Source organism: Podarcis liolepis, assembly GCF_965112155.1.
Source record: "Podarcis liolepis genome assembly, chromosome: 1".
NCBI lineage: Eukaryota > Metazoa > Chordata > Lepidosauria > Squamata > Lacertidae > Podarcis > Podarcis liolepis.
In genome coordinates this window covers 44,258,847-44,285,241 of record NC_139554.1, presented here as the reverse complement: position 1 = coordinate 44,285,241, position 26,395 = coordinate 44,258,847, and the positions used below count along the sequence as shown (strand labels likewise).

Sequence of the window (26,395 nt, the reverse complement as noted above, 5' to 3'; positions counted from 1 at the left end):
CTACTTTGAGATCTTGTATAGAATGTCCTGGGAGATTGAAGTGTTCTCCTGTGACATCAAGAATCACAAAACAGAGAAACCAGTAGGAGAACAAAGGAATTTCTGAAGAGCAATTTTCCCTAATAAAATGCATTTTGTATGTTATTCCCAGGAATATATGCATTTTTATTCACACTACACCCCCACATATATATTTCTTTACATATTAAATGGGTAGAGAACCACACTGCAAAATTTGGAGAAGTGAAAATCTTGATACATTTATCATCCTATTGTATTATATACAATTTATGATGCCATAATGCATTTGTTGGTTTTTAGGGTATCATAATACTCTTTGTTTCTTTTCTCTCTCTTTTTTCTTTTGTAAGATACTAATATGGCTACCCCTCTGGAAATAATTGCTTACTAAGCATTCACCTCTTGTCAGTTCTCTCTTACAAATCCTCCCCCTCAAGAAACATGAGTTTAGAAACCCATATTTTAGCTCCACCTTTTATGCAGACATCTGAACCTTCGGAAAATATGAGGCAAGCATTCAACATCAAAATTTGCAGATAGAGGAGGATATTGAGGAGACAATTCATTGCATCTCTAAGCTTGACCTAGTTAGGGGTGGTTTTTGTGTGTGTTTTTGCTATTTCTCTCGTGAAAATTATGTAAAGTAGATAGAAATAGTAGGCCTGTCAGTTAATTCAGGGATTGCTGGACTACACTGATCATCCCTGACCTTTGCCCATGATGGCTGATGCTGATGGGAGCTGGAGCCCTCAACTTCGAGAGAAGCAAGTTGGTACCCTAAACTTAGTTAAAGAGATCTCAGCCAATTCATAAATTTAGATTTCATCAATTACATGAGTTTGCATAAAACTAAAACAATAATTTTGAAGAGAAAAGCATACATATGGCAAATTTAATGAGTCACAGCTGCAGTCTTAGAAGAGGAATTCCCTCCAGTGTGATTAATGGATTAAGAAGCTATTTAACTGACTAAAAGGCAACAGTCATTAGACAGTCGCCAATTAGGCAGCAGGTTTATTATTTTTTAATATAAGTACTTAGAAATACTTTAAAGTAGTTGAATATTTATAGCTACTACTCTTCTAAGATAGCATCTGCCTTCTGCCGTATTTATCTTCTATATAAACTTACAGCTTACATCACTTAAAATTACAATCTCAACATCAGTAAAAAAATAATACAGTCAATTAAATGTTGCAGCACTAGTAAACAATATATATTTAATAACATATATTAGTGGTAAAACACTAGCTGGCTACGTGCCTAAGAGAGAGAGGCCAACCTTTCAAAAGCTTCTCATTCTCTTCTTTCTTCACCTTTACTTCCAAGATGGAAAGTTCACGAGCCTATGAAAACAAGGGCACAGAGTTGATGCCTGAATGCTTGGAGGAAAATACAAAGTATTTCTACAATCAAAGCCATCTGTTTATTTCATCCAAGCAATTTGTTTAAGTAATATGATTGCCAGTTATTTAATTGCACCATTCTTGCCATTCTCTAATTTCTCTCTCTCTCTATTTGCTAGCACTTCATAGAATCCCAAAAGGTGATATTCAGTGTTTGTCATATTCAGAAAAGATCCACTGAAATCAATGGACAAGTAATTTATGTCCACTGCTTTTCCCCCCTAGACTTTCAGTATTTTCCAGGAGGGGTTCCAACACACGCTGGAAATGTATGCTGAAGCACTCTATTGCCCTAGCATGACAAATCCACTTTTTTATTTAAAAAGAAAATGCTTTTTGTGGTTAGGAAAGTGACAGGGGGGAAATGATTAACAGGGAGACATATGAACGTAAGGGTAAAGGTAAAGGGACCCGTGACCATGAGGTCCAGTCGTGGCCGACTCTGGGGTTGCGGCGCTCATCTCGCTTTATTGGCCGAGGGAGCTGGTGTACAGCTTCCGGGTCATGTGGCCAGCATGACTAAGCTGTTTCTGGCGAACCAGAGCAGTGCATGGAAACGCCGTTTACCTTCCCACCGGAGCGGTACCTATTTATCTACTTGCACTTTGACATGCTTTCGAACTGCTAGGTTGGCAGGAGCAGGGACCGAGCAACGGGAGCTCACCCCGTCACGGGGATTCGAACCACCGACCTTCTGATCGGCAAGTCCTAGGCTCTATGGTTTAACCCGCAGTGCCACCCGCATCCCTCTTGACATATGAACACTATGCAGCAAATAAGGACAAATGCTCTTTATCATTTAATCTCCACATAAACAAATCAAAACAAGAGCTCAATAATGACCAGGCATAGTCTAATCTTTATGTAAGCCTTGTGCAAGGAAATCGCAATGAATGCTCAGTAAAAAGGTCACCTGGAGGAGCCTTCAGTGTGTCTACCCTGAATATGACTTCCTTTATTTATCCACCCATCCCTTTAATAAAAATATTTATATACTGCTAAAAATACTTACAAAAAGTATCAGAGCAGTTTACAACAGTTGTACATAAAACCACACAATAAAAGCCATATAAATATTTTAAATTCAGAGATCAGCTTACTATTATGGAAAGATGTACTCTCAATTGCTTGCATAATCCTGAAAGAATTAGATATTACCAAGAGTGTCATCTTTCCTAAAGAGTTAGCATCTCCAACAAGATAGAATAAATAATTATGAATCAAGATAACTTTCAATACAAAGAAATCTTACCACTAAAACACCATTGGAAATCAGTTGCTCGAGAGGTCCTGAACTGGAAGGTAGAGAGGAGGGGAAAGGGTGATTAAATCTGAGCCTGGTAAAGTCATTGATATTTAATAAAGTAACATTTTGGAAATGACTAACAAAGAGCAATAGTTTTCAAGGTACTTAATACAGCAGTACCTCCGTTTTCAAACATAATATGAAAACCAAAAACTCAATAGCCAACAGCTAGGCCTCAGGATCTTGCACTCAGCAGAAGCTGTGTGGCATGTTCACCTTCCAAGGCGTGTTTGAAAACCAAAGCATTTACTTCTGGGTTTATGGCATTCAAAAACTGAAATGTTCATCAACGGAGACATTCGAAAACTGAGGTACCACTGTACATGGAAGTCTGACCACATAGCTGCTGGAATCCTACCCTACAAACCAGAAATGAAATAGTCAGGCAAATCACAAAGTGCTCTTGTACTATAATATGGAGAAGTTGGGGAGAATTGCTATTTATTTAGTAACTTGCATTCTATTTTTTTATAGGGCAAATTCAAAGTAGTTGATTTAATGCAATACATAAAAAGAGCAATGGGGAGAGGTATTCCACAAATCAGGTGGAGTACTGAAAAGGCCATATTAGTTAAAGATGCTGCTATAGCAAAGGAGAATATTGGTTCATCAGAGGTGGTATCTTGACACTATACAGTATGTGACCAATTACACAAAAATGCAAGGATGTAGCTTTCCTATTTTTGATGTATTGTCATGAATGATAAAGAAAGAAAGGTAGTTCATTATTCTCAATATAATATAGAACTACTACCCAAATATGGCAGCATAAACAAAACCAGAATATTAAGATTCAAATGTAGACAAAACAGAAAGAAGGAATAGTGGTGGAGACATAGTAAAACCACGAGATTAGCAGAAACACACTAGATGACAAAAGAAAAGTAGGAATTTCCAAAAATATACTATTTTTAGAATCCTTTTCTTGCATCTAACAAACCACTTACGTTTCTGCCAACTTGAATTCCACTTCCAGAGATTCATAAGCATGAGGACAATCTTCTTTCTGATAACACAAAAACCAATTACTAATGCTCATTTCTCTACTCAGTGCAGTAATTTCAGTCATTAAGGACATAATTGACACTTGCCACTGCACTCCCAAACCCTTCAATCTGGCAAAATCTAACTAAGCACACCTGAAATCCAGGCATTGGAGGTGGGGGAACAATTTAGACTGGGGAAACAGGGCAGATGAAAGGGATGAGGTGTCACTCCCTAGTGAAATTCGTAGCTCGGCACAGCTGTTCTGAAGCAAGGGAAAAGAACATCCACATCATATTATTTATTATTGCTAGTGTTACCTAAAGTCTTTTGGGTTCCCTCAACATTTCTGCAACTGCCTGAGAAAGAACCTCCAAATTCACTTCCATTTTTACTTGGACAAAACCCAGTTAAATAATTCTCTAAGGAAGTAATTCTCAAGCAGTCAGCCAAGACCTGGGAGTGGGCCATGGGACACCCAAGACATCCTCACCTGTCTGCTCTGCCTGCTAGCTATTCCATGGTTTTTCAGTTCTCTGCATGTTAGTTAGTTAGTTAGTTAGTTAGTTAGTTAGTTAGTTAGTTTTGTAAATGTGTAGACAATACATTAACTTTCTGTTCTCACCTCTGGTTTTAAGGAAAATAGCTCAAGAGCTGTTGTGCCAGGCTGGACTTTTTCCAAATCAAAAAAGATAACAAAAAGTACATCATCTTTGTCGGTTAGATTGGCACTACAGACCTCCAGCTGTAATATATTCTAGGAACAGAAGAGAAGGAAGGTTAGAATTGTATAGGGATACAGTAGAAATTCAGTTCAGGTGTCCTTTAAAACAGAATCTACCAAATTAGCACATTTCGAAACAATATTCAAACCCAAACACAACTATCCTTTGAAATTTGCACTCACCTGAATTTTACCATACAGTTTGCCAACCAACCAATGTTTGCAAAAATGCATATATTAGGGGGAAGTGTGCATGAAAATGAATATCTGGTGAAGATAACTGACAAGAATGCATTATATTAGAGGAAATTGCATGCAAAAAATATGTACATTAGTAAAAGCAGCATATATAGCTGTGTTTAATGGAAGAAATTGGCACTAAAATGCTGGTGAATTTTCATGAGCATTTTTTTTAAAGAAAGTTTGCAAATTGCTGCAAAATGTGGTAAACTGAATTCAAGATTATCATTTTTCCAAAGTGAGAGAACCAAAATGGATGCACCCTTCCATCCCAAATCACACATGGCGACCCTGCCCCCCAACATCCATACATCAAGCAACATCTGAAAGTACTTATGTATGTCATATATTTACATATTTAGGGACCACTGAGGCAGCTAGTATGTTGTTTAAAAAAAAATTAAAATAATAATAATAATCTGAATTCGGTAAGAAATACAAGTGTAGATATAACAATAAGAACAGAACCAGCATTAAAAAGGAGGGAGAAATTCAATCATCATTAATGCCAAAGATATACAGAACACCAGTTTTCATTGGAAATCTAAACACCATTAGGGAAGTCAGAAAATTCATTCCCCATGCTAGAGAGCTGCACAGTCTCGGCAAGAAAGCCAAACCTGGTACTCTCCAAATGTTTTGGACTACAACTCCCATCAGCTTGAACATTATATGGCTGTGTTTGCTGGGGCTGAAAGGAGTTGGGGTCAAAAATACCTGGAAAGCACCAGGTCAATGAGCTATTTCATATGCTCACCAATCAGACTCTGCTGGTTGTGGAACCTTGAGAAGAGCCTGCCTGCATCAAAGGCCTGAGAGATCAGGTAGCATCACAGGAGGTGGTGAATTCCTGGCCCCAAACCATATAAGACTTCAAAAGCACAAGTAATCAGGGCTTTGATTTGGTCTTGGACACAGAGAGGGAGCTACTGGAACAGCATTACAGTGATACCTCGGGTTAATAACTTAATTCGTTCCGGAGGTCCGTTCTTAACCTGAAACTGTTCTTAACCTGAAGCACCACTTTAGCTAATGGGGCCTCCCGCTGCCGCCGCACCCCCGCTATGCGATTTCTGTTCTCATCCTGAAGCAAAGTTCTTAACCTGAGGTACTATTTCTGGGTTAGCGGAGTCTATAACCTGAAGCGTCTGTAACCCGAGGTACCACTGTAATCTACAAAACTGGCTGCAGTCAAAACCAGCAGCAGCAACTGAAGTTTCCAAGCCCTTTTTAAAAGGAAGCCCCATGCAGCAGAAGTTGCACTATACACCAAACTGAATTTGGACTGCTGGAATACCAATATTGGCTTTAGAAAGGTATGTGCATGCGTGGTCTAAGCTAAACATCAAAGGTAAAACAATATCTCTAACATGAGCATTTCCCCCCTGTATTGCATATCACACACACACACACACACACACACACACACACACACACACCATCCACTTCCAACTAAAAGGTATAAACTCTACCCCTTGTCTCATTTTCTGCAGCAGTGCCATTCTGACACTCTAAAACGCAACGTACCATAAGCATATAACAAGCCTTGACTCTGCAGAATGACCGCTCCCCGCATAAAACGGGGGGTGACCTTTGCGTGGACGCGCGCAGCCCCTGGATCTGGAGCGGCTCCATCAGCATAGGCTTGGCTTCACCTTCCCTCAGGTGGGATACCTGGAGGTCTCCGCCTACCCCAGTCAGCTGTCCAATCCCACCTGGGGGAAGCGTTGCCAAGGAGACCAGGCCAGGTAGGGGAGGGATTACCTGCCCACACAATAGAGGGAGGATCTTACCTAGGAATCCTCACTTGGCTCCAGAGCTTCTCCCACCCTACCCACCCTCAGTTAATGTCTTATTTTGCAGGTTAACTTGTCTTCACAGGTTTTGCAGGTTAACTTTTCTTCACAGGTATGCGGGCGCTGCTACGTTAAGGTCGCTGTTAAAGGGCTGGAAAGGAATTTCCCTGCATTGGCAGGTTTCGCCTTTCCCATAGCAAAACGTCACAACTTTGGCGGTATCAGGCCTTGGGTGGAATCCTTTTGTCCATCTTCCTCTTTGCAGCGGCGATACCAGGGTTCCCCGTTAAAGGGGTTTCTGAAGGGAGGCTTTGACCATACGCCGAAAGGTCGTCATTACTCTCCCCTGCGGCGGCGGCGTAACGGGGGTGGCTATCTCTGCTTGAACATATGTTCTCCAGAGCTGGCCCATCCCCCACACAAACACTGGATAACCCTGATGCTCCCTAGGTCCCCGGCTGGGGGCTGGGGAGGGAGAACGCCCAATGCCTGAGCCAAGGTCTACCCACATTTGAATTTAATAAAGTTGTGACCAATTTAATCCCATAGCACGTTGTCTTGAGTCGTTATTCCACATGACCGGGGGGGGGGGTGCTCAGGATCTGGGGACTCCACCTGTCCACGCAATGCCAAACACAGAATCACCTGACATAGCTATTCTTTTGCCGCAGGCAAAGTGGCTGGTGAATATGTTGGAGAACTGCTCCACACACACAAACCAAGATGGATCCTGCTGCATGGAGAAAAAAAGGGGGAGATCTACTGATTCACAGGAACACAGGAAGCCACCTTATATTGACTCAGAACGCTGGGCCATCTATCCCTGCGCCAGCTACACTGACTGGCAGCGGCTCAGCAGGGTTCCAGCCAGGGAGTCTTTCCTTGTTCTACGAGCCGATGCTGGAGACTCAACCTGGGTCACTGAGCATGAAAGGGAGATGCTCCACCACTGAGCAACAGATCTTCTGAGAGACAGAAGAAGCGTATCCACTGCAGAATCTCTGAATGTGTACAAAAGGCTGCCACACCTAACTGTTACCAGATTCTGGGAGGATTTAAAGGGTTGGATTACAGGTATAGGCAAGCCTGGAGGTTAGCTTTAGTGGGAAAGCTTCCATATGAATTGAAAGTAATTATGGGACCAGCATGATTAGCTGGTGGGAGAGTGCTATGAATTTAGCATCTTTGATGATGACAAAACTAATCTCCGCCTTCCCATTAAATGAGGGTTGAAGTAAACTGCTCTGTTGGTAGATTCAATACAAGTTGGTATGTATTATGACTTGCACATACCAGCTGAGGGCATTCTTATGACACTTGAGACCAAAGTGTTTGATGACTGGGGAGGGCAGATTTAGTTTTGTTTCAGGGAAGCTAATACTCCCTGGGGGTGGGGTTTAATCCCCCCTTCCTTCATTTAAGGTGGCCAATTATGCATTGTCCAAAATGTACTCAATCAAGATAAGACTGAGACACTGTTAGTTCCCTAGACCAGATGAGTAGGAGATTGCCTGCTCTTGATGTGGTTACACTTCCTCTGAAGGAGAAGGCTTGCAGCTTGGGGGTATTCCTGGATCCTTTGCTGTCGCTTGAGGCTCAGGTGGCCTCAGTGACCCGGAGTGCCTTCTATCAGCTTCGGCTGGTGGCCCAGCTATGCGTCTATCTGGAAGGGAAAGCCTAACTACTGCTGTCTATGCTCTGGTAACCTCAAGGTTAGATTACTGCAATGCATTGTACATAGGGCTGTCTCTGAAGATGGTTCGGAAACTTCAGCTAGTGCAGAATTCAGCGGCCAGGCCGCTCACTGGAGAGTTTGAGCATATTACACTGATCCTGGTCCGATCGCACTGGCTACTGATCAGTTTCTGGGCCCAATTCAAAGTGCTGGTTTTGACCTATAAAGCCTTAAACGGCTCAGGACCGCAATACCTCAAGAACAGCTTCTTTCCATATAAACCTACCAAGACCCTGAGACCATCTTCATGTGCCTTTTCCTCAAGAGGTCCAGAGGGTGGCAACACAAGAAAGGGCCTTCTCTGAAGTGGCTCCCCATCTGTGGAATGCTCTCCCCAGGGAAGTTTGCCCGGCACCTTCATTATACACCTTTAGACATCAGGCAAAAATGTTCCTTTTTAACCAGGCCTTTGGTTGATTTGTGGGGGGTATTGGGTTGTTGTTGTTGTTTTGATTATTTACTTTGTGGTTTTATATTTTGATTTTATTCTGTGAACCACCCTGAGACCTCCAGGTATAGGGTGGTATATAAATTCAATAAATAATAATAATACCACCAAAAAAAAAAGGCAAAAGAGGACACTGACTTCCATAATTTTTGCATGTGGCGATTCATATGTATAGTTGCAAATTTATATATAATTACTATAATTTAAATTTAAAAAACAGTACATGCTACCCTAGTGTGAAAGACTTGAGAGCAGGTGAGCTGTGTGGCTACTTAGTCTGCTCCCCAGGTGTTTGCAACTTCAAGGCCCCTAATGCTCCCTTTTCTTACTGTCCTTTATCTTTTTCTTCCTTAAAAGAAAGGACCCCTTCAAAATAGTCCTCTGTAACGTAGAGCACATGGGCACCACTTGACCACCATTCCTGCTCGGATCCCAGTAATTATCAGGCCTGCCCTCAGCCGATGATAATAGTACTTTTAAGCCCTGCATGTGAAATGTGATTTACGGTACCTTGCTTGGCCCGAAGCACAAGCTAAGCACAAAACTACCTGCACACAGGCATTTTTGTCACACAAGCACCCCTGCATTAGAGGCAACAATTTCATTTTTCCTGAACGTTCCTAAATCAGACTTGTTTGCAGAAGCCATTTATGTTATCTTATTGCAATAATGTTTTATGTCTTTATCTGCCCAGCAGGTTTTCCAAACAAGTTGTGGCATGTTGAATAGCTTACCTTACCTTGATCTCAGTTTGGATTCTAAAATAGAATGTCTCATTCCAGACTGGTTTATCAGAGTTCTTCATAGTTCGGGTTCTAAATTTCTCAGGCGATGCTGTCGGCAGATGCAAGGTCACGTAGGAATTAGATGGAAACACTGCAGCGAGGAATGGAAAAAGCTTTTTAACAGTTGTGATTGTATATTCAACTGTGTCTTAAGCCTTAGGGGCAAATATGGGGATGCCACGTCACTTTGTATAGGACAAACTGTGGGAGGGGCATCTATTTCTGAATATATTTTTGCAGTGGAGGTCTGAGCTGGAATATATCTGTGATATAAGGAACAGAGAAATTTGGTGGTGGTGGTGAAGCCTCTGGCACCAACTAGATGACCTAATGTGACGTTTTAGAACATAAACCAATATTCTTGCAGTTATAACACCTAGTACTACTCTTACCGATATTGGTACATAATGTGGGTGGCGCTGTGGTCTAAACCACTGAGCCTCTTGGGCTTGCCAATCAGAAGGTTGGCGGTTTGAATCTGCATGACGCGGTGAGCTCCCATTGCTCTGTCTCAGCTCCTGCCAACCTAACAGTTCAAAAGCACACCAGTGCAAGTAGATAAATAGGTATTGCTGCGGCAGGAAGGTAAATGGTGTTTCCGTGCGCTCTGGTTTCTGTCACAGTGTTCCCTTGCACCAGAAGCGGTTTAGTCATGCTGGCCACATGACCCGGAAAGCTGTCTGTGGACAAACACCAGCTCCCTCAACCTGAAAGTGAGATGAGCGCCGCACCCCATAGTCGCCAGGGGTCCTTTGCCTTTGCCTTACATAATATCGCTGTTCAAATTGTTGCAACTGAAAGCAATGTCTAGTGTTAGGCGGCCTCTTTCTCACACCTGCAGCATTGTGCAAAATGCACAGGCTACACCTGTGCAAACTGATGAAGAAGACCAAAAAACTGGGTCCTTTTGACTGAACCATCACCAGTTCTGAGCAAGTGCAACAATGGGGGGGCACTGTGCCATCAGCAGCAGAAAATATATTGAGTGTGGGGCATAGAACGGCAGAGTGCATTTCAGGGAACGGGAAATGTTACATTTCTGAAACAGAACTATATATGTCTCATTCATGATACCATCCTGAATAACCCTTGAAAAAGTATGTCCTATTTATTTTGATGGCAAATTTTCAATTAAGCATACCAAAATTACTTAAGGGGATAAACTGAATCATGATAATTAAGAAAAGTGAGCTGCGTGTGTGAAAAATTCCCTTACCTCCAGTGGTGACAGGAATCCAGCATTTGGGGTGACAGACTATTTCTTGGGAAGAGAGTCCCACTTGCAGTGCCTATGAAAGTTTGTAGGGGTGCAGGATCATACCATGGGAAAGAGGCTCTTACAAGATTGATTGAATGTATGCATGGATGTGAATTCTGTTCCACCTAAAACACTGGGGACATGTTCAGTAATGTTTAAGAACTGGATACCAATTCTCTTTAAAAGGTAAAGGGACCCCTGACCATTAGGTCCAGTCGTGACCGACTCTGGGGTTGTGGAGCTCATCTCGCTCTATGGGCCAAGGGAGCCGGCGTTTGTCCGCAGACAGCTTCCGGGTCATGTGGCCAGCATGACTAAGTCACTTCTGGTGAACCAGAGCAGCGCACGGAAGCGCCGTTTACCTTCCCGCTGGAGCGGTTCCTATTGATCTACTTGCACTTTGACGTGCTTTCGAACTGCTAGGTTGGCAGGAGCTGGGACCAAACAACGGGAGCTCACCCCGTCACAGGGATTTGAACCACCAACCTTCTGATCGGCAAGTCCTAGGCTCTGTGGTTTAACCCACAGCGCCACCTGTGCTCTTTCAGATCTTTTGTTATTTAATCCAATCCAAGATTCCTTATTCCTACATTGCTATTTTATCCAATAATCTTGCTGCAGAGTTGAGCCCAGTGGGGCAATGAAGGATGCACAAAACTTACATGAAATTCCTGAGGGGATGATATTGGCTTTTATAATTCTGACAGACACCATGGAAACTGGAAACAGTTGTTTCTGCAATGGAAGAAAAGCCAGTGAACTTCACATGAATAAAAAATTAGTAAGAATTCTGGATTTATTCCCACATGACAGAGATCACCCAAAGCCACAAACATTGCCCATCGGGCCCCACCAAAGCTTCTGCTTCTCCCTTTCTCATCCCATTCCCATTTCCCTAACACTGCTGGACACTTCCCTTGGAAACCTTAGAAACTTCTGATTAGTGAGCAGATGATGAGTAATGGTGAACAAACTTCCCTTAAAGGCAGATGTGATCTTGCCAACCACTGCAATGCAGAGCCACAAGGAAGTGCTGGGTGTTGTTAAGTGTTCAGGCCCAAGAGAATGCAGGCCGTAGATGAGAAGGCTAGCTCAGTAGTCTGGAAGCACAGCGGTTCACTCTGTTGATCAGTCTCAGTGATATGTGACTCAGACAGAGAGAAGGAAGTATATTAGAAACATTTGGGGTATTGGAATTATTATGTTACATAACCCAAAACCGAAATGGAGGGAAGTCAACTATTATTTGTGTTAACCGATGTTTGTCTTCTGGTTTGTTTATATTTTCTGTTTTGGCTGATGTTTTTCTCTTTTTTTTCATTGGTGTGTTTTGTGTATTTTTATTTTTGTTGTTGTTGTTGTTTGGCATAGAAAATCAATAAAAAGAATTTTTTTAAAAAAGAAACGTTTGGGGTATTGGATGGGTCCTGTGGTGCCACCTGACCAAGAGCATTCTGGGCTGTTAGAGTGTCCCAGTTGGCTCTGACTGGAGTTCCCTCCCCAAAAAACGAATAGCCCTACTTGATTAATGCAGAAACATGACAAGGGTGAGCCTAGGACACATACCTTGCTTGAAAAAAATATGCTCTCTAGAATATTAGCCAAAATCTTTGTATGTAACACCCAGGAATGTCTCAGCAGACAAGTCAAAGTGAAATAGTTTATCTTATTATGTCCCTTATGAATGCCTCCATGTTGTCTCTGCATGAACAGAGAGCGAGTTTGCCTGTCAATGGCTTCAAGGCTTGAGATGAGAATGGGCTAAGGGCCATTGTCAATGGCTGGCATAGTAAGGCACCCACTAAGGGTGGGGACACCCCACAGGAGGCCCACTGACAAGGGGACCGCCTGGACCGGGACCTACGCTTCACCATGGCAACCATGCCTCTCACTATGACAAACAAATAACAGTATTGATGCTGAGGAGGAAATGTAGCAGCTACTGCCTGCTTCCTCATCTGAAAAGGCCAAGCAGGTGTAACAGTGATGAGGAACAGCAGGTGGCAACAATGAGAGTGAGGAGATAGTCTCAGAGAGAGAAGGGAGTATTGAGGTGTTTTGGCCAAGCTTCCCCACCACCAAAAGAACCTGCAGCAAGCAAGCACTGACTGGGAGCCCTGTGAATGTGACATGGGTTCCACCGAAGCTGCTAATCAGAAGAGGGGACTAGAGGCCATTACAGCTGGGCTCATAATCATCCTGACCTAGGATGGTAAAAGAGGCTAGTGGACCAATGTGGTACTAACAGAGAAGTATAAAGACTGCCAGAGTTGAGAGCCCATGTGGTGTGGGGGTTAACATGTCAGACTAGGACCTGGGAGACTCAGGTTGCCATCAGCCATGAAGCGTATGGTGTGACCTTGGGTGAGGAACCATTTCTCAATCTGGGCAAGAGTCCTTTCCAGGGCCGGATTTAGATTTGATGAGGCTCTAAGCTACTGAAGGTAATGGGGCCCTTTATATGTCCAGCTGTCTTTTGTCAACAACAAATCGTTGCTGTTTTTTGTGTTGAATATACGCTATATGGAAGTGAAAGCTGGACCATAAAGAAGGCTGATCACCAAAGAATTGGTGCTTTTGAATTACGGTGCTGGAGGAAACTCTTGAGAGTCCCATGGACTGTAAGAAGATCAAACCTATCCATTCTGAAGGAAATCAGCCCTAAGTGCTCACTGGAAGGACAGATCCTGAAGCTGAGGCTCCAATACTTTGGCCACCTCATGAGAAGAGAAGACTCCCTGGAAAAGACCCTGATGTTGGGAAAGATGGAGGGCACAAGGAGAAGGGGACGACAGAGGACAAGATGGTTGGATAGTGTTCTCGAAGCTACCAGCATGAGGCAGTGGAAGACAGAAGTGACTGGCGTGCTCTGGTCCATGGGGTCACGAAGAGTCGGACACGACTAAATAACAACAACAACATACGCTATATGGTCGTTTACGGACCTAATAGATATAGCCTACAGGATGGTGGACTAGATGGGCTACTGGCCAGATCCAGCAGGATTATTCTTATGTTCTTATCCAGACAGCCTGGTTCCAGACTGTCTGTGGCCTTCATACCTTCTGACACCAACCTGCCCACACACATCTTCCAAATAAACAGTTTGTGCAATACAAAGATGACAGACAGTCTGACCAGTGTTTCTGGATGAGATTTCATTAAAAAGAAATTATGAATTGTGGCTCTGCTGCATGGCTTCATTTACATGTATTTGCAGTTGTGTAATTACAAACACATTACTTTAAGAGGTGGTGGGTGGGCGAGAGAAAAGCATACTCTAAGAACAATCTGTTTGTGTTCCTTCTTTAAGTTCAATCATGTCCATGGGCAAAAAGTGCTGCAATATCTTCTTCAGGATAAAGTTGAAAGAGAGTTGGAGTTATGCAAGAAATCCCTAGATTTCATTGGTATTCATAATGGTGAAACTCAGATATTGGATCTAGGCAGAGCTATTTTTTCAGCAGGAACTCGCCAGGACTTAGTTCCAACACCTCTCAGGTGGGCATCATTGTCACTCTAAGAGAATGATGGAGGTGTTTGTGGTGAGTTTCAGCACAAATAGGCAACTAGGTTTGCTGGCTTGGGACAGGGTTTCTAGTGGGGGGGGTGTCCCTTCCTGATACAATTCAGGAACTTTGGAGTGGCCCTGATCCAGCTTGAGACAATTCAGAACTGAGATGACCCAGGCCATATCAGTGGCCATTTACAGCAAAATCATGGGTTGAACTGAAGGCTCCTCCACACTTCCTCTTGTCCAGCTGCTTTTGCCCAGGGAAAACCACTCACTAGGCGCTCAGTTAGAGCAAAATTGCAATTCAAATTCTCTGGATTGACTTTTGCTCTGATTTAGCACTAAAGAGTGGATTTTCGCTGGGAAAGGAGTGGGGCAAAGGGACAATAATAATATTATTATAATAATTTATTATTTATACCCCGCCCATCTGGCTGGGCCTCCCCAGCCACTCTGGGCGGCTTCCATAGAAACCAAAAATACAGTAAAATATCACACGTTAAAAACTTCCCTGAACAGGGCTGCCTTAAGATGTCTTCTGAATGTCAGGTAGTTGTTTATTGCTTTGACATCTGCTGGAAGGGTGTTCCACAGGGCGGGCGCCACTACCGAGAAGGCCCTCTGCCTGGTTCCCTGTAGCTTTGCTTCTCGCAATGAGGGAACCGCCAGAAGGCCCTCGGCGCTGGACCTCAGCGTCCGGGCAGAATGATGGGGGTGGAGACGCTCCTTCAGGTATACTGGACTGAGGCCGTTTAGGGCTTTAAAGGTCAGCACCAACACTTTGAATTGTGCTCGGAAACGTACTGGGAGCCAAGGTAGGTCTTTCAAGACCGGTGTTATGTGGTCTCGGCAGCCGCCCCCACATGCTTTCTAGACACAGGACAAACAGAAGTGTAAGACAAGCCCTGAATCAGTCTAATTCAGTTCAGGATCCAGAATTTAGTCGAAGTGGAATTTAGCCAGTCCCAGTTTCTAGAGCAGGGATAGGAAGAAGGTAGGCCAAGATCTACTGGTGGTGGTTTATAGTACTTTGACAATGGTTTTTGACTCCCAATTCTTTTACAACAGCAACAATAAAGCACTTTCCACCTAAATTTTGCTGCTGCAATGAAGCTTTGTTTCTAATCCAGAGTGGATTTTTGGGGGGTGGAAGGAATGTGAACTCGATTCACATTGATAGGCTGAAAATCTCCTCAGAGGCACCCTGCACTCTGATTCTAACTGTATGTCTTATGAATCTGACTCTCTGGTTGGTAGAAAGAAAAACAAAGTAGATCCCTCACTCTATGGGTATTATGTTGGTGCTGGGTTGGCAAGGCCTGAATGCCTAGCTTTAGATCTTGAGTTGATTCCTTGCAAACACCTAAACAATTGAATGGAATAGTTCACATTGTCTTTAACTGAAATACCCTTTGACCTCCCAATTTTTCTTCATACAGAAATTTCTCTAGCTTTTCTATGAGAGTATCCTGTTTCAGAACCCCAGGACAATCCAATGAGAGTCAAAGGGAAGCACTTCTTCCAACAACACACATTTAGGCTATGGAATCTGCTGCCACAAAACATAGTTCTGATTCATTAAAAAAAAAATCAGCATTCCATTCTTTTATTTGAAATGGTTCCCAGCTATTCAAATTATGAACGCTGGAGTCAAAATGGCAACATTTAAGTCTTCATCTTATTGTTTTGAAATTTATCCAAAAGTTGAGTTACATTTTAAGAGCCCTTCAGCATTTCAAAGTCAAGATTTTGATGTCAATTCCAAAATTCAGACAAAAGCAGAATTATTGGAAACACAAAGCACAAAAAGGCTCGATCTGATGGGAAAGAGGCTTACTTGTGACATCTTGAAGTTAGACAGATATATACATAGTGCTTATATAAGGCTTTACGGCAGGGTCTGGTTCTTAGTCTGAAGAATTTCAGTTGATCACACCACACTAGTTACTTGCCCTCATTTAATCACCATTTATAACTCTAATGAGCTGCTCCAGGCAATTATGTTATTACTTTGCACAGTCATCTACATGCTTCTATTTCTTGCATATTTTAATTTGCATATACTCTGCTGCTACCCTCACTTCCTTATACATGCTGTCTGTTGAGCAATCTTAGGAAACCTCATTTCAAGTTCCCTCTTAGCAAACATGGCACACCTTTCCACATTCTGAAGCTCTCAAGATTTCTCTTCCCAGACTTGTGTCTTATTTATTGCCTCCAATAATTAATAGCATACTGGCGAGTTCTTATGAGCTGATTATTAACTGATCTCTAGTCTACTTCACCGCCTTCTTCATCCAGAATTCTGGTTATTGGACTTTACTCTTATTACTATTGGTAATATTAGAGCTGCTGTCTGATTTCCTATGTCTGATCATTGGTCTTTTGACCCCAGCCTTGTCCACTCTGTCAAGCAGCAATTCTTCAGAGCCTCCTGCAGAAGACTTTCACATCACCTGCTACCTAACCGTTTAATTGGCAATGCCAGTAACTGAACTTGGGACCTTTTACATACAAATCATGCATCCCACCACTGGGCAACTGGGCAACTTCCTTACACACTAAAAAGGCAAAGTTGCATTTTAATACTGTAAACAGCACTAAGAACCAGTAGGATGTGCAGAATCCAATTAAAAATGTTGAGTCTCTTTTGGCAAAGTTAAAGCCTATTAATGCCCATTGATTTTAATGTTTAAAACCAGCCTCATTTTTAAAATGTCTACCATTTGCATCAATATACCTTAAAAATATTTAGTGCCTCAGCTAAGCAGTGCTCTTTATTCATTATGACTGTTTTTCTAGACTTGAATGACAGTCAGCACAACTAGATTATTTTGCTTAGTTTTAGGGTTCTGGAGGAGTTGAACCAGCAGGGGCAATAAGTACTGGTATTGAAGGGGTCCAAGTTCATTTTTAAACATGAACACCCTTCCTCCCCCGCCCCCAATATGCTATAGAAGTTTTTTCATTATGGAAGGCTACTTTTTGAAGCTTCAGGTTGCTCCCATTTACCAATGTATTTTTTTTTTAGTCTCTGGCACAGATCTCTGAAACAGGAAATGAGACAACTTGGCAGTTTAAAAAAAAAACCCAAATTACTAATCCTTTCTTCTGGCTGCAGGTACTTTCTCTAATATTCATGAATGAGCAAATTCTTTTTGAAGGACCAAGATTTTAAAACTGAAAAAGTCAGGTTCCAGATATACAGATATCTATACTAAAAGAGCAGCTACGCTGATGATGCAAGAGAGGATTGCCATTGTCTAATAAACACATTTTATTCTGCTTCTGATAACTGGGGGCTAGTTTAAAATAAAAAAAATCCTTCCAGTAGCACCTTAAAGACCAACTAAGTTAGTTCTTGGTATGAGCTTTCGTGTGCATGCACACTTCTTCAGATAGTGGCTAGTTTGAATACATAGTAAATTGATGAGTAGAATCTTGTTATAGACTATTTTGTGGAACAGCCATTTTTTTGTTAACTGCATTTATATCCCAACTTTTCCTCCAAAAGCTCGGGGTGGTGCACATGGTTCTTTACACCCCTCTGTCCTCTTTTAATCCACACAACACCCCTGTGAGATGGGTTAGTCTGGGAGCCAATGACCGGCCCAAGCTCACTTAGGGAGCTTCATGGCCAAGTGGGGATTGAACCCTGGTCTCCCAGGTCCTAATCTGGCACTCTACACTAGGCATCCCCAAACTCAGCCCTCCAGCTGTTTTGGGACTACAGCTCCCATCATCCCTAGCTAACAGGACCAGTGGTCAGGGATGATGGAATTGTAGTCCCAAAACAGCTGGAGGGCCGAGTTTGGGGATGCCATAGCTATTATTTAGCAATTGATCAGGAATAAGCAATTTCAACCAAGCCAGGAGCTTTCTGAACAAGCTTGGGCTTACTGCTAACAACAATTTTCATCATTGTCATGAAATGAATATTCTACAAGCCCTCAACATGGTCCATAACAACATTACATGAAGAAAGATCAAAGCAGCAGTGAGGTTGGGGGGGTGCAGACTCTGCACAGTGGTCCTGTTAGTATACCCACACAAGCCCAACCTCCCTGTCACTGCCACCCTCAACACAGATACACACACACAGAGAGACACACACGGTAATCAGGAGCTTATATTGCTGCAGCTCTAGCACCACTGAGCAAGCTGTTCCAGATGCCACTATCCATGCACAAGAGAGAGGAACTGGCAGCCTTGGGGGGAGAAAAATAAAATAAAATGGGGCACTCAAAAAAAGGCCAGAAAGACTGAGCATGTTAACTGGCCAAAAATGCTGGCTGACTTTGGCGGAGAAAACGGAAAGAAGCGGGAGGGGGGGGGTTGGAAAGAAATATCCCTGGAAGAGGCTGGTTGGCTAGCTGGCACCCTGAACAGGAGCCGGGGCTGGCAAAACATTTTGCAGCCCAAAGCAAAGGGTTAACTGGCTCCCTGTCTGCCCCTCCCCTCTACACACACAAGCCAAGGTACATAGCACCCAAGTTCTTTTGGGAACCGAGGCAGAAAATCCTACAGGTGCATCTGGTTAGTGGGGTAGAAGTAGAAGGATCATTAGGCGCGAGTTATCATGCTCTTCTGAAGTTTACTATACAGCGGAAAGGAGCAGCCAAGCATACTAGGACTCAATTTCTTGACTTTAAGAAAGCCGACTTCATAAAACTTAGGGAAGTGCTGGGTGAGATCCCATGGACAGTAATACTAAAAGGAAAGGGAGTTCATGATGGCTGGGAGTTTGTTAAGAGGGAGATAGTAAAAGCACAACTTCAGGCAATACCAATGAGACGGAAACATGGAAGTTGCCTAAAGAAGCCAGGGTGGCTATCTAAAGAACTTTTAACTGAGTTAAGATTAAAAAAGGATGTGTACAAAAAATGGAAAAGGGGGGAAACCACCAAAGAAGAATTCAAACAAATAGCCAGCACGTGTAGACACAAAATCAGAAAAGCTAAAGCACAGAATGAAGTCAGGCTTGCTAGAGAGGTTAAAAGCAACAAAAAAGGCTTTTATGGGTATGTTCGTAGCAAAAGGAAGAACAAAGAAACAGTGGGGTCACTCAGAGGAGAAGATGGTGAAATGCAAACAGGGGACACAGAAAGGGCTGAACTCCTCAATGCCTTCTTTGCCTCAGTCTTCTCCGATAAAGAAAACAATGCCCAACCTGAAGAATTTGGAGCAAATGATTCAGCAGAGGAAACACAGCCCAGAATAACTAAGGAGATAGTACAAGAATACTTGGCTAGTTTAGATGTACAGTGGTGCCCCGCAAGACGAATGCCTCGCAAGACGAAAAACTCGCTAGACGAAAGGGTTTTGCGGTTTTTGAGCTGCTTCGCAAGACGAATTTCCCTATGGGCTTGCCGTTTTCGTCTTGCATTTTTTGCAAGTTCGTTTCCTTTTTCTTAACACTGTTAATACAGTTGCGACTTGACTTCGAGGAGCAACTCATAGAATGCAGTGTGGTAGCCTTTTTTGAGGTTTTTGGCAATTTTTGAAGCTTTTCCAAAAAGTTTTCCGACACCGTGCTTCGCAAGACGAAAAATTCGCTAGACGAAAAAACTCGCGGAACAAATTAATTTCGTCTTGGGAGGCACCACTGTATTCAGGTCTCCAGGGCCAGATGAACTGCATCCAAGAGTATTAAAAGAACTGGCAGATGTGATCTCAGAACCACTGGCAGTCATCTTTGAGAATTCCTGGAGAACAGGCGAAGTCCCGGCAGACTGGAGGAGGGCAAATGTTGTCCCTATTTTCAAAAAGGGGAAAAGAGAGGACCCAAATAATTACCGCCCAGTCAGTCTGACATCAATACCAGGGAAGATTCTGGAGCAGATCATTAAGCAAAAAGTCTGTGAGCACCTAGAAAGGAATGCTGTGATCACCAATAGTCAGCATGGATTTCTGAAAAATAAGTCATGTCAGACTAACCTGATCTCGTTTTTTGACAGAATTACAAGCCTGGTAGATGAAGGGAACACAGTGGATGTAGCCTACCTTGATTTCAACAAGGCATTTGACAAGGTGCCCCATGATATTCTGGTAAATGCGGTCTTAACTATGCTACCACTCAGTGGATTTGTAACTGGCTGACTGACCGAACCCAAAGGGTGCTCATCAATGGTTCCTCTTCATCCTGGAGAAGAGTGACTAGTGGGGTGCCACAGGGTTCTGTCTTGGGCCCGGTCTTATTCAACATCTTTATCAACGACTTGGATGATGGACTCAAGGGCATCCTGATCAAATTTGCAGATGACACCAAACTGGGAGGGGTGGCTAACACCCCAGAGGACAGGATCACACTTCAAAACGACCTTGACAGATTAGAGAACTGGGCCAAAACAAACAAGATGAATTTTAACAGGGAGAAATGTAAAGTATTGCACTTGGGCAAAAAAAATGAGAGGCACAAATACAAGATGGAGGACACCTGGCTTGAGAGCAGTACATGTGAAAAGGATCTAGGAGTCTTGGTTGACCACAAACTTGACATGAGCCAACAGTGTGACGTGGCAGCTAAAAAAGCCAATGCAATTCTGGGCTGCATCAATAGGAGTATAGCATCTAGATCAGTGTTTTTCAACCTTTTTTGGCCAAAGGCACACTTGTTTCATGAAAAAAATCACGAGGCACACCACCATTAGAAAATGTTAAAAAATTTAACTCTGTGCCTTTATTGACTATATATAAAGTCATTCTCTTGAATAGGAATCAAATAAACACAAAGAAAGTATTTTATAATTATTTTATTATGAAATAGTAAGTAAACAGAAATATGAAAAATTATAAAATACTTTATTCAGTGCGCAATACCTGGGCCTGTTTGGCTGAACACAAAGCTGATATTCTGGCTGGAATCAAACGTTGCGGACCGTTCTCTGCTCAGCGGGGATCGATCCGCTGATCCCCGCTGAGCCGGCGGATGACAGCTCCATCTCCGCACTGTGTGCGGAGAGGGAGATGTCAGAGCCCCGCTGCTCTCTATGGGGAATCGGATGAGAACGGACCGCCTGTCCGCTCTCATCCGATCCCATCCGATCTGATCCCCACCCAGGACGGATGGAAAATAGGGTGGACTAGTGGGCGAAAATTTGACATTTTTATTTTTTTAAAATCTTTCGAATTTTTCAATTTTTCCCACGGCACACCAGGCAACATCTCGCGGCACACTAGTGTGCCGCGGAACAGTGGTTGAAAAACACTGATCTAGATCAAGGGAAGTAATAGTGCCACTGTATTCTGCTCTGGTCAGACCTCACCTGGAGTACTGTGTCCAGTTCTGGGCACCACAAGAAGGACACTGACAAACTGGAACGTGTCCAGAGGAGGGCAACCAAAATGGTCAAAGGCCTGGAAACGATGCCTTATGAGGAACGGCTAAGGGAGCTGGGCATGTTTAGCCTGGACAAGAGGAGGTTAAGGGGTGATATGATAGCCATGTTCAAATATATAAAAGGATGTCACATAGAGGAGGGAGAAAGGTTGTTTTCTGCTGCTCCAGGGAAGCGGACACGGAGCAATGGATCCAAACTACAAGAAAGAAGTTCCACCTAAACATTAGGAAGAACTTCCTGACAGTAAGAGCTGTTCGACAGTGGAATTTGCTGCCAAGGAGTGTGGTGGAGTCTCCTACTTTGGAGGTCTTTAAGCAGAGGCTTGACAACCATATGTCAGGAGTGCTCTGATGGTGTTTCCTGCTTGGCAGGGAGTTGGACTCGATGGCCCTTGTGGTCTCTTCCAACTCTATGATTCTATGATCTCTCGTGAGTAAAAATGAAACAATAATTAATTATATAAGGAACTATTTGCTGCCCTTCCATGCCACCCAAACACAATTGCCTGAGCATTGCCCAAGCGCAGGCTGGTCTTGGCAGCAGGAATACCATACTACCAAGTTTGCTGAGGCACAAAGTGAGACGCCGTGTTTTAAATTAGCTGTGTTTTCTGAAAAGCCAGAAAACTCTGGCAGCAAAGATGTCTAGAGGCATCATCCGTCTGCATGTGTTCTTGCTATACAATTAAGCTTTGGTAATAACAGCACTATGCAAATGTGTTTTACAGTAAGCTCTAGTCACCCCAGTTATGTAACTCTTAAGCTATGTGTTTGCAACAACAAAATCAAAACACAAAAATACGTTTATTTCCTTAACGTGTTTTCTTTTTTTCATGTCCTTCCCACGCCCAGTGGCTAAAAGAGGGGAGAGTGTGGCCTGCAGATGCATTTGCTTCCCAGTTCGTCCTGTCTCCCACTGCTATCCAGTCTGCTCCTACATAGCTTCTCCTGTCACTATTCCCTCCCTAGGACATACTCTGAATGGCTGCTGAGCCACAGCATCCTGCACCCTCTGCTCATAAAAGTACAGGGTTGATCCTCTTGCAGAGATGCTTCAGGAAACAGAGGGCGAAGTGCCCACTTCCTTTGCAAAGAGGGAAGCCTGCTTTAGTAACCGACTTTCTCAACAACAAAACCACACTTCTTTCAGTTACTGGCAAACGCGAGCTTAAGTGTCCCTGACTACTGGGCACTCGTTTCTTTGTGACAAGGCATAATGCTGAATGTGGTGTGCGTTGGGTCAAGGAGCAGTGGAGGAAAGCGTTGCTAATAAACCCTTTGGAGCAAGCAAGCATGCAATTAACTCCGTCCATGTCTCCAATGGCTCGAATCGTATATTTAAAATATATATTAAGGCACTGTTCCTACAGCAAATGACTAATGCGGGGAAAGGGCTTGGCCTGAATGCAATCCGTGTCTCTTTGGACAAAAACTCTGTCTGGGATATTCACAGATATTAAGGGCATCCAAATGTGTGTTCGTTTGATCAGGAAATATGCTTATGGGACCTCACCTCCTCCAGGGCCAGGCTCTGTGGACATCACTTCCGATAGCTTTACAGCAGCAGTGCTGGTCCACATGTGACTGCAGCATCCGAAGCCTGCTTTCCCCACTTCTGCCCACCCAAATCCGTTTTGCAACGTGGTTGCAAGAAATGAGCAAGCAACAAATGAACATTATAAAGTATCCATGCAGTGCATTAACATGAAACAGTTTGCCTGAAGCATTAAGGGTAGGGTGGGGTTTTTGAATTGCTGGTGGGTCTATTTGTGGGATTCAGTGCGAAGGAGAGAGCTGTTGGGCTCACCTGAAAGGGGGGGAGGTGTTTAAAGGAACATCTGTACACACCCAAATAGATCATGAAGCCTTTTCTAGGTAACTACTCATTAGTGTGCTGTAGCTCCAACGCTATAAACCCAGCTGCTGTGTCTCAAAAGAAGAGAACAGGGACTCAAATACTGACACTGCTAATAATAATAGTAATAAATAATAATAAATAATAATAATAATAATAATAATAATAATAATAATAATAATAATTTATTTATACCCCACCCATCTGGCTGGGTTTCCCGAGCCACTCTGGGCGGCTCCCAACAGAATACTAAAAAAACAATATAATACCAAATATTAAAAATTTCCCTAAACTGGTCTGCCTTCAGATGTCTTCAGATAGATGTTTATTTCCTTCACATCTGATGGGAGGGCGTTCCACAGGGTGGGCACCACTACCGAGAAGGCCCTTTGCCTGGTTCCCTGTAACCTCACTTCTTGCAGTGAGGGAACCGCCAGAAGGCCCTTGGAGCTGGACCTCAGTGTCTGGGCTGAACGATGGGAGTGGAAACTGGTATACTGGGCCAGGCCTTTTAGGGCTTTAAAGAGTTGTTGCTGTTGCTGTTATTGTTGCTGCAATGGCATGTCCTATTCTTTAGTTCCGTAAAGGACTCCCAACTGAGGATGCCAAGGTAACTCTGATAAGCACCTTTAATCCACATTTGCCTGATCCAGCGAGGGTGACTTATGTAAGGAAGCCTCCTTCCAACACAAACACCTTGCAACACACAGACAGTGTTCCCAGTGGAAATAAGCACACGACCCAACATCCAGGCTTGTGTGCATGGCGATCCCTGTTATATTACATCGATCCCCTCATTCAGCATAGCCAATGATCAGACCTGACATTCCCGTAACCGGATGGGAGGGGAGTTTGGAATCCAAGAGATACCCACACCAACCAGAAGGGTGCTCAGTACTGCCAGTATTCTCTGTTCAGTACATATGTTCTTGGAAGTCTTTCTATATGGTGATGACTTTCAGTACACATGTGCAGATGAGGCTTCAGAGCATGGGGCAGGTATGCATCAGTTCAAAGAAGATTCAAAAATACTTCCTATCTCATCCACATTCTTTGTTGTCAGTGTCCTCCCTGACCTCTTCCCCAAGTGTTATCTTCTGTACCTAATCTCTGATCTGCAAAACAGCAATCAACACCCAGGCTGCTCCCGACATGTCTTGCTGCTGGTAGTTACACCATTTCCCATTTTATTAGCATCCTGGTGCACTTAGTGCTAGCATTAAAATACCGTATTTTTTGCACCGTAACACTCACTTTTTTCCTCCTAAAAAGTAAGGGGAAATGTCTGTGCATGTTATGGAGGGAATGCCTACGGGTGGCATGCCTACGGATTTTCCTCCTCTAAAAACTACATGCGTGTTACGGTCGGGTGCATGTTATAGAGCGAAAAATACGGTAATTTGTTTTTAGGCTAATTAAGATGGAACCGTATTACTTTTGAATTCATATCCTGATTTTCTGTTTGACTGCTTTTGCTATGTTTGCAACTTTTTCATGTTAACAGCCACCTTCAGTGTGGTTTTAACTACAGAAAGCCAGCATACAAATAAAATGATAGTATGATGGCTGGATGGATAGGATGGGGGCGTTAATTGGGTTATTTTTGTTTTCATTATGTATTTTGTGTTTTTATATTGTGATTTTATGTTGTGACCACTCTGAGATCTGCGGGTCTAAGGCACTATACAAATTTAATAAATAAAATAAATAAAAATATATGACCTTAGATCTAGGGTATGACTTGCCACTGCGATTACAAGATGCTGGACTAGATAGATCTTTCGTCTTGATAATGAATGAAATGGTGTGCATCCAAAATGTGTCAAACTGGCAACCATAATTCCTGCTAGAATCGAGAAACTAAACTGCCAACAGAATTCCGCAAGTAGGTTCTGCACATCCCTAACATGAGCACATGTGATCCCCAGTTGTATATCTTCTCTAAATGGGTAGAGAAAGACTGGCAGAGAGAGAGAAATGTCAAAGCTAAATGGCCTTGAAATGCAAAAGTACAGCCAGTGACAAAAGCTTATGACATAAAATTTGGCTGTCTTTAAGGTGCCACGAGACTTTTTGTTATTTTTTTCCTGTAGCTCCTGAACTGTCAAATTGTCTTCCTTTTCATATACTTTTAAAAAACAACATGTTGTTAATAAACCCCCTGCTGCCATTGTTAATAAATCTAATAAATGTGTATTAGTTTTAAACAGGTCCTTTCACTTCAAACCAAATCCCATGCTTGTACCATTCAGAATCAAATGGTGCAAAGGCACACCTTTATCTCACAGAGCAGGAACCAGTTGCTTCATTAAAACTCTCCCCGAAGCAAAACCATGCCTGCTACTACATCAGACATACATTCCAAAAGTTGTTTGAACATGGGCATTTTCAGGGAGGAGTTGGAGGCACCCCCCCCCCACCCCACTCCCCAGATAAAACAAAATATAAAGATAAAACAAATTGTGAGAAGTTATTTTCCTTACCTTCTCGGCTGCGGTCCCCATTCTTGGGAAGTCGTAGCGCCGCCGTCATCAGCAATGCTTAACAACAGGTTAACAGGCAAACTGCATTCAAAGGTGTTGCTGCTGCTCCATATATGTAGCCTCTGAACTCCGCCTACTATGGCCCTTGGGCAGGAAGGAACAGTGTATGCTGCCAGCATGTGGAATACTTGAAACACACAGACTTCAGTGCCATAAAGCCAGATGAAGTAATTTACATTTCCTGAAACACAAGTCCTTCCTCTTTCAACAAGCCCTCTAAGTCAGGGCGGTCCAACCCCCTCAGACCAAGTGGGCTGCAAGAGTTCTTCAAGACAGAACCCACAGGCCACACACTGAATTAAACTTCCATATTGTTCATGAAAGTGTTTTGCAATGTAGTTAATATTATTTAATATACACAGTGTGTTTAAATATATATAATTAAACAAATAATAGATTCAATATATTTATTCATTAAACAAATGGAATACGCGAACTCAG

At 42.9% G+C, this 26,395-nt stretch overlaps 1 protein-coding gene across 2 annotated transcripts in view; it reads right to left on the bottom strand.

Moving 5' to 3' along the window:
• LOC310708528 (cytosolic phospholipase A2 beta-like) overlaps positions 1–26,080 on the bottom strand; it is a 45,106-nt gene extending 19,026 nt beyond the window's left edge. Inside the window, exons 1-7 of one of the 2 annotated variants that reach the window (XM_083506996.1) lie at positions 25,895–26,080; positions 11,366–11,438; positions 9,400–9,536; positions 4,343–4,474; positions 3,681–3,739; positions 2,680–2,722; positions 1,304–1,367 (exon numbers count right to left, since the gene is read on the bottom strand). In XM_083506996.1, the coding sequence (XP_083363122.1) occupies positions 1,304–1,367; positions 2,680–2,722; positions 3,681–3,739; positions 4,343–4,474; positions 9,400–9,536; positions 11,366–11,438; positions 25,895–25,915 (529 nt within the window). In that variant the 5' untranslated portion in view covers positions 25,916–26,080. Of the gene's footprint in view, positions 1–1,303; positions 1,368–2,679; positions 2,723–3,680; positions 3,740–4,342; positions 4,475–9,399; positions 9,537–11,365; positions 11,439–12,269; positions 12,541–25,894 lie in introns of those variants that run through there. The other variant, XM_083506995.1, reaches the window with a different exon arrangement.
• Positions 26,081–26,395: the final 315 nt, after the last annotated feature.